Source organism: Microtus oregoni, unplaced genomic scaffold (assembly GCF_018167655.1).
Source record: "Microtus oregoni isolate MIOR12 unplaced genomic scaffold, Mior012 000001F_ref0000356, whole genome shotgun sequence".
NCBI classification, from domain to species: domain Eukaryota; kingdom Metazoa; phylum Chordata; class Mammalia; order Rodentia; family Cricetidae; genus Microtus; species Microtus oregoni.
The window spans coordinates 56,531,829-56,540,881 of record NW_024543060.1 but is presented as its reverse complement, the minus strand read 5'-3'; the positions used below and the strand labels follow the sequence as shown (position 1 = coordinate 56,540,881).

Below are 9,053 nucleotides of genomic sequence, written 5' to 3'. Positions count from 1 at the left end.
GCTCCGCTTAGAAATGAGGGATCTTAAATGACTTCTAAATATGGGTTCAAGAGAAGCTTACCGATTGATTTATGAACTTGCCACAGATTTGCTGGGTGGGGGTCAGCAAAGCCGAGTTCAGAGTGAGTGCTGATGAACCTGCCCAGGTTCTGCAGGTGATACTCATGTCCCCTGCCTGAAGAAGGCACAGGGCATTTAACAGATTCTCTAAGAGTCTGCCTGACAAAGAGTTCAACTGAGAGGAGATAGCAGATTGGGAGAACAGGGTACACAGTTGAGAGGTAGTGCTGCAGACCCAGGGCAATCGGGACGGATGGACGGACTGCGGACCCAGGGCAGTCGGGACGGATGGACGGACTGTGGACTACAGACCCAGGGCAGTCGGGACGGATGGACAGACTCTTAAAGAGACTGTCCATTCTTCCTATTGGAGTGGAGATTCCTGGGATCCTTGTAAGTGCTTGTGAATTGAAATTCAAGGAGGTGACCTTGGCCTTGGTGTAATGGATGGTGATCAGGGAAAAACTCTTAAGTTCTTGGCATCCAGAAACCCTGGGCACAGTGATTTGTCTAGCTGTCAGGTACTTACCACAGGGCAGGAGAGATGCTAAGGGGGCTGAGCTGAGTCCTAAAAATGAGTCAGGTGTAGCTGGCGTTGGGTCAGGAGTGGCACGCATGTGTTTGGCCTGGGCATAGGCTCCAGGTATCAGTAGTCGGAATTAGTAAAAAGGATAAGCAACAGTTTTGTAGGGAAAGGGACAGTCCTTTTTCTTCCATGGTGACTCTAAGCCTCATCTATACCCCGGTGCAGAGGTGACCTTTGATGCGCCATTTTCATCTTAGTGTGATGCCCAACCCCCTCCCCCCCGCCCCACCCCAAAGTAAGCTTGCAAAGGCCCTGAAGTTAGGCTTCTGACCAGACCAGTAGAGGACAATTGTAAAGAAAGAGCCTTCAAAAAAAGTTTCTTGAGTTATATTTCTTCTCACCAACAGTGGGTGGGGGTGGAACAAAGAGAAATTGGCAGTGTTGTTCAGCCCCAGTCCTGAGTCTCCTGGAGCCTCTGACTTTGACCAAGGCCAGTATTGCAGATCTGCGAACATAAGAGTGATTGGGGACTGTTGTGTGCTGGCTCACGTCCTTGCACGATGACATCGGCCCAAAGTGTGCTCGTGGGAGGAGATGATGTTCTTCTTTCTCACAGGCTTTGCCAAAAGTATACGGCGTCTACAGGAATCCCTGCAAATGGGGAAACAGAATTCAGAACATTAGGACTGGTAAATTAGACACTTCTGTCTTTCCATAACTCTAGAAGAATATATCATTTTTGAAAGAAAAAAAGTGAGAAGGGCTGTCCATATGTCCTTTCTTCAAATTCACATTTTTACCCACGAGCCACACCAGCTTTAAATTCAACACATGGAGACATATACGGCTGTACTACAAGGATATATTTTGAGAAATACCTCCTTAGGCGGTCGAGCCATTGCCGTGCAAATACTGTCAGTGTGTGCTCACACCCACGTAGGTGCAATAGGGGACACAGTAAGACCGTGTCATATGCTCTTTCCCGGGGTAAGAAAGTGTGCATGGATCACACTCTAAATCAGTGGTTTGCGACCCTCCTAACGCTGTTGTCGTGACCCCCCCAACCATGAAATTATTTTTGTTGCTACTTTATTAATTGTAACTTTGCCACTGTTATGAATTGCAATCTGTACTTTCCGATGGTCTTAGGTGACCCTGTGAAAGGGTCAGTCCACCCTCAGAGGGGTCACCGCCCACAAGTTGAGAACTCTGAATTAGTGATAAAAGTCAAAGTTGACCATAAAAGCATTGGCTAGAAGCATAGCTGCATTTCCACATCGGCAGGTCTGTGTCACTGACTGCCCAAATCCGTGGTTAGAGCCCTGCATGAGACAATAGGAAACTTTTAGCTCCATTTTGACTGTAGGGGACTGCTATTATATTATATATAGTTCACCATCGGCCCAAATGTCATCATGGTCTGCATGGCACTACTAATGACTGGACCCCACTTTGCTTCCATGCTTCCTAGTACATTAACAGTGTTGGGTTTTGAAAAAAAAAAATCCTGAGGGGAAATGTTGACCTGTTATCTTGCCTGCTTCAAAAGTAGAAAAATAAAAATACAGTTGTTCTTTTTGATACAAATATCTGATCTGAGCCAACACTGCCAAATTTATCAGATAAAACAGTTATTTCCAGAAAATATGTTTCTGTAAAATTCGCATTGTAATATAAAAAGCAAGCTAGATAAGACAATCATCATGGCTGAGGGAAGGTCAGCCCCTGTATTAGTCTGTTTTTCAGGAAACAGAGCCATTTGCATGGTCCATCTGTCTCTCCGAGTGTCTGTCCCAGTAGACGGCATCGGAAGAAACCTGTTCAAGTAATTGCAGAGACCTGTAAGGGAGAGTTTATAGAACCACATGTAGACAGCGCTGCAGCTTGAGTGTTAAGGCAGGCAGCCACAGGCTTTCCGAGGAACAAGGGTCTTGATCTTTTTCATGTTATGGTTTTCAAGCGACTGGATGAGGTCCACCCACCTTGCAGAGGTAATCCACATATCAGAGATTCACCGACTTGAATATTTCATTCAGCCATGCCTCTGTGGGAATGCCTAGAATAATGTATGACAAAATCCAGGTTCCAGAAGTTCAGGCAAGTTGGCACGAGTGGTTGAATAACCACGCCCAAACTCAAATGGACAGGGATAGCATTGTGGAAATGCGTTGTGTTTCTTTTCCATTTTCCTATGATGGTAAAAACTGAGGACCATGGTGGCCTCGTGGATGCTACTTGGGCATCACTAGGGACATGAAGGGTGTGCAGCCTGGCAGCCATCAGGACTGTGTGCCTAGGGACTCGTTTTCATCTTCAGATTCTTAATGTTTGCACAGGGAACCTTCATTGTAATTCTGTGCCTTGCTCCCATATTAGATAGTAAGCCCCATCCCTTGCTTTTAGAACTTAGATGCCTATGTTTAGGCAATATACAGTTCCTTCTCCATGTCAGACCCTTAGCTGGGTACAGGGGATGCCACAGGGGGCAGGAGCAGATGTGATCCTCCAAGTAGCAGATAGAGCATTGGTAGGTAGCTCAAGCCTTCAACGATTGTGAGGAGTGCATTCTCTCTTCTTTAGAAGCAGTCGGGGGGGGGGGGGGGAATGGGAGTGCCTATGGTAGGCAAGGTGTGTATTTATAAAATTAACTTTATTTTTATTTCCAAACAGGTTGAAAAACCGTCTCCACAGGTGTCTTCTGTATTTCAGAATTTGAGGTTGAATAACCCAATTCGCAGACAACTTTTCAAACCCACTGACGACCAAGAAATGGTTGAGTCAGATGTGGTGGCTCACATCGAGAATCCCAGCAGTCAGGAAGCGGACACAGGACAATCTTGAGTTCCAGGCCAGCCTGGGCAACATCACCAGACCGCGATGTTCAGGCAACACCACAATGAAAGCCTCCAAAGAGAAAGAATAATTATTTTTCCTTTCAAGGCACAGTGACTATTTTAGCCTCAGTGTTTCAAGCCATAAGAAGATAGCTATAACTGGGATTTTATTTTTTGGCATTTGTATTTTGGGTATTTGCTCCAAAAGAAATTTTTATTTGTATTTTTAAATCTGAATTTAAAAGCAGATATTTTAAATTCACCTGATAGACACGATGATTTTCTCCTCTGTCCCCATGAGAACAGTTAACACTGGATGGAGATTATGGAAAAAGATGCTGTGTGTTTAGAACTCTCCCGTTTTAGGGATGTCGTATGTTCTGTGATAAGCTGTGTGACCACTGTGGATCATCATTGCCAGTACCCCAAAGTAGTAGCAAAGGTGGGCTAATTGTACCTGTTGATGCTCACACATCCGGGGGTGCCGTGTTTGCCACAGAGGTGTCGATACAAGGCCATCACTCGCTCCATCCCTGCTCCTGGGACTTAGCATCCTTGGGACTTTTTTTTGGATTTGCCTTTTCTAGTTGGGAGTATGTTTTGATTATATCCCATTGTAGGGAACCTTCCTCTTAAAGTAGATTGGTTTTTTTAAAAGTATTTATTGCCAAGCAGTATGTTTTTAAAAAATATTTATTGCCAAGTGGTGCTGTGGTTTGAATGTGTCTCCCCAAAGATGGGTTTTGCGGCGGTAGTGGATGCCTGGTGAAAGTCACTTTTTTGCTGTCCTGAGATCTCTTATTTTTGTTTTTATTTTTGCTGTGTTTTGCCCGGGGATGACAGGTCCCCATTAGAGGTGCATACTGGCTACACACACACCTTGTCTGGCTGCTTTATTGCAGTTCTCATCGTGTTATAAATTGCCACTCTCCAGAGCTCAGATCATGCAGACACTCCTGGCAACAGAATATTTAGTTAATGTGTGCACATCACTTTATTTTCACATGCTCGGCTGTTTTCCTGTTGGATTGCTGGTATAGCGCGGGGACATTTTTCTCTCTTTTCCTTTCATTTTGGGCTTTAAATAAGTACTTTACTACTAAATTGCAGCTCTAACCCTAAACTAACTTGTCTATGTACTGGGAAACAAACAAACAATAACAATTGTGTCCCTCTTCTGATTGTAACATTCTCTTGTTGCTGTTCTGTGGTTCTAGTCATCGGTATCTCCGGGATACGCCTTTGTGAGCAATAAATTCACTCTTTGCTTTACTAAGTTGCCTAGTCTGTTTTTTGTTTATAATAACACAAGGAACTAAGACGAATGGTAAAATAAAAAGTTAAGTACTCATTAACTTAATGTTTTCAATAGGGTTGTGAACAAATTCTATAAAATTTACTCACTTAATGAATACAGTTTAGTAGCTTTTAGTGTAGTGAATGAATTGTGAAACTCACTACAATCCATCTTAGGGTACTTTCGTGACCTCCCAAACCTACACCCCACTAAGCATAATCTACTCATTTACTCTAGCTAACTGATTTGTCTGTGGATTTGCCTATACTGCACAGTTCCTGTAAGTGAAGACAATATGAGGTCCTTTTGAACATGACAATGCTATTCAGATTTTACCAACATCGTATCAGTACTATATTGGTAATTCAACTCATTACTAAATAATTCTTTTGTATGGATATATTGCATGTTGGGTTGACAGGGTGATTTCTACTCTGGCTGTTATAATTAATACTACTCTGATCACTTTGTGTAAACACTTTTGTGTATAGATAAATGTTTTCGTGTTTTTGGATTATGTCACTAGGTAGAATTGCTGGGTTATATAATAAGTCTGTCTTTAGACTCTTCAGCAGTTAGCATTTTATATTGTCGCTGGTAGTTATGAAAATTCCAATTTCTCCAGTGCGTGTGTATGTGTGTGTGCGTGCGTGCATGTATGTATGGAGTTTGTGGACCTGTGTGTGTTTGGGGGAGGGTGCATGCACCTAATTGAATATGAAGGAGGATGTAGAATGTTCTGCTCCATTACTGCCTTAGGCCCTTATGATGGGGTCTGTCAGTGGTCAGGAACTCTTCTTCTGTTCTGTCTCCTCAGCATTAGGGTTACAGCTATGCATGACGACAGCCTGCATTTTACATGGGTTCTGAGATTTGAACTCAGGTCCTTCAGCTTGTGTAGCAGGTGATCTTTCTCTAAGCCATGCACCTTTTTTGTTTGTTTTTCTAGACAGGGCTTCTCTATGTCACAGCCTTAGCTGTCCTGGAATTAGCTCTTGAAGAACAGACTGGTCTCAAATTCACAGAGATCCGCCTGCCTCTGAGTGTATTTCCACCAACGCCCCCCTCTTTTTTTTTTTTTTTTTTTGGTTTTTCGAGACAGGGTTTCTCTGTAGCTTTGGTGCCTGTCCTGGAACTAGCTCTTGTAGACCAGGCTGGCCTCGAACTCCCAGAGATCCGCCTGCCTCTGCCTCCCTAGTGCTGGGATTAAAGGCATGTGCCACCACTGCCCCCCCCCCCCTTTTTTTAACTGAATAACCATTGTGGGAGTAGGACAAGGTATTTCATTCTGATTTTGATTTGTGGTCTTTGGAGAAAAAAAATCTATTTCTATGTTTTGACTATTAGGTTAATATCAAAATCGGAGAGTTCCTGATACAGTCTACATATGAGTCCTTTATAAAAAACAAAACAAATGACCTGCATTTCCCCCTCTCGTTCTGTGAAGTTTTATGTTGAAGGACATGTTTTTGATTCTAGCAATGCCCACTGTGGGATGCTATTGCTTGCGGTATTTTTGGTGTTATAGCCTGCACACCATGGCCTGTGCAGAGCCATGAAGATTTAGTTCTGTGTTTTTCTTCTAAGCATCTAACAGTTTTTGGACTTGTTTAGATGTCAGATTCACTTTTAGTGAGCCTTTGCATAAGGTGTGACAAAGGGGTCTTGGTTCATTCTTTTGCAGGTGGCTATCCAAGTGTTTGATCTCTATTAAAGAGATTGTCTTTTCCCCTGTTGGTTGTCTCCATATCCTTGTCAAAAGTCAGTTGCCCGTATGACAGTGTGTTTATGGCTTTCTAGTTGTACCCCACAGATCTGTATGTTGGCTTGTGTGTAAATACCACAGCATGCTGACTTCAGTACTGTAGACTGTAGTACTGTAAGATTTGGAGTCAAGCACAAGCCTTCTAACTTGGCTGTTCTTTTACAAGATTGTTTTAGTTGTTCTGGGTCCCTTGGGGTTTTGTTGTTGTTTTCTTTTTAAGACATGGCCTCACACGAGCCCTGGTTGGCCTGGAACTTGCTATGTAGACCAGGCTGGCCTCCAAGTCAGACAGATCCTCTTGCCTCTGCCTCAAGAGTGCTGAGATTAAAGGCGTTAGCCATTGTGACCTGGATTCTCCGCATTTCTGTATGAATGTATGCTTCCAGGTTTTGTGAAGAAGGCAGCTAGAAATCTGGTGGGGATTGAACTTTAGAGACAAGTTTTAGGACTGGATCAACCTCATTTTAACTTCGTCTCTTAGGAACTACAGGGACTCTCTTCTTTCACTGTCAGGGCCCTCTTTGGAGTTTAGAGCGTCCCATCTAATAATTCTAAATTAATGTAGTGACTTTAGGTGAGGTTTACTTTTAAATTTCTCTTCTTTTCGATACGATTAAATTGAAGTTGTTTCCGTGCGTGTTTTTGTCTTTGTGCAGGTGTACGCGCACACACGGAGGAGGCGGAGAGCAGCCTCAGGTGTTCCTCAGGGGCCATCCGCCTTGTTTTTGTTTGTTTTTGAGAAAGGATCCGTTTGTTACCTGCAGATCCCTGGCTTGTCGGGTGTCCAGTGAGCCCCAGGGTTGGCTTGTCTCCTCCTCCCCAGCAGTGGGATGACAAGCACAGGTTTCTAGCTGGGCTTTGAAAGAAAACCTCAGAGCGCACCATGCTTGCGTGACAAGCATTCACTACGTTGTCTCCTCAGCCCTTGTCATGATTTTTGGTTGGTTCCTTGTTACTCCACAGAAGCAAACGGTTTTTGTATACTGGCCTTGGTGAACTGGTTGATTCTGGTAGGTTTTGGTGGATTCCTCTGAGTTTTCTGATAAGACATTTCATCTACAGGCAGGTGTCACTTGAATTCTCTCTTTCCAATCTGGGTGCATTTTATGTTGTTGTCTTGCCTAGCACCCTCGCCAGATGCTCTGCGTGCACCGTTGTAGAGAGGGCACAAATGTGGACCCTTGCTGTGTTCCTGACATTAAGGCGTATTTGTCAGCTGTCACTGTAGTGAATCATGAAGACAAAGCTCATTTGGTTCCCAGTTCCAAAGTCTCTACGTATCTCCAGTGACGGGGACCATCGTTCATCATGGTGGAGGTTGTGTCATAGTGCAAACTCCTCGCCTTGTGAACCAGGAATCAAGACGAGAAACTAGGCAGGACTGAGCCCCACAATCCTTTTTGAAATCAAAGTTAGTCACTGGAGGATACCCCCCAAGGCCTCACATCCTAAGGGTCCACGGCACTTCCCAGTAGGACTACTCTGGAGACCAAACCTTAAACACACAGGCCTTGGGTGAGGGAGAGAGGATTCGGCATGGCCTCCAAATAGCACTGGAGGAAGAATTCAATCTTTTAACATCTCTTGTTAGCAGTGAACTTTTTTTTTTTCATGCTCTTTAAGACCAGGATTTCTCTCTGTTGCTAGTTTGTTGTATGTTTTTATGGAGGGAATTTTTATCGATTGTTTTTTTCTGTTTCTAGTGTGACGATATAGTTTTAGCCTTCATTATATGGCTATGGTATAATGTGCTGATTTTGTTTTTTGGATGTTAACCCAAACAGACTTTCTCTAGGATACAACAAAAGACAAAAACCACTGCTGATTCAGTTTGCAGGGCCCTGCTGGGGATTTTGTCCCCAACAATCTTAGGTGACGTGAGTGGGTAATTTTCTTAGTCTGGTGTTGACATCAGGGTATGTTGGCCATAAGAACGAATGGAGAAACATTCCACACTCTCTAGTTTGTGAAGAAGTGGTGCTTGATCTTCTTGAAATGCTTGGGGATTCCTAAGTGAAACCATCTGGATTTGGGCTTTTCTTTGCAGCAAGTTTCAGTAGTTACATCTCCTTGGAACTGTAAGTCAAGACTTCCTCGTCTAGACTTTCTGTTTCAAATCCAAGTCCATTTGTGTTTCAGAGACTCAGTTTTGAGGGTTCGAATCTTGAGGAGTTTGTCTAAGTCATTTGCCACTTGACTGGTGATCAGAATAGTCCTCCATAATCTGCTGTTTCTGGAAGGCAGGTAGCAGGGCTCGCCTTGCACTCCTGATAACTGGAGAGCCCCTTCTCCCGCTGGTGAGTCCAGCTAATAGTTTACAAAATATGTAGAAAATTTAAAGATCTACTTTTACTATATTTGTGTGTGTATGTGTGCATGTGTGTGTGCACGTGCATGTAGGAACATGCATGTGAGTGCAGATGCCTGAGGAGGCCAGAGGTGTTGGATCCCCATGGAAGTCGTGAGCTGCCTGACCTGGGTCCTGGGAACCTTTGCAAGTGCGGTATGTGCTCTTAACTGCGGAACCATCTCTCCAGCCCCGTAATTATATTTTGAAAGTTCCATGGACTG

At 43.8% G+C, this 9,053-nt stretch overlaps 1 protein-coding gene across 5 annotated transcripts in view; it reads right to left on the bottom strand.

Moving 5' to 3' along the window:
• Positions 1 to 970: 970 nt before the first annotated feature.
• Grip1 (glutamate receptor interacting protein 1) overlaps positions 971 to 9,053 on the bottom strand; it is a 640,059-nt gene continuing 631,976 nt past the window's right edge. For all 5 annotated transcript variants that reach the window (XM_041666725.1, XM_041666698.1, XM_041666716.1 and 2 more), the window contains one exon: positions 971 to 1,237. In XM_041666725.1, coding sequence (XP_041522659.1) covers positions 1,197 to 1,237 — 41 coding nt within the window. In that variant the 3' untranslated portion in view covers positions 971 to 1,196. The remainder of the gene's footprint in view (positions 1,238 to 9,053) is intronic.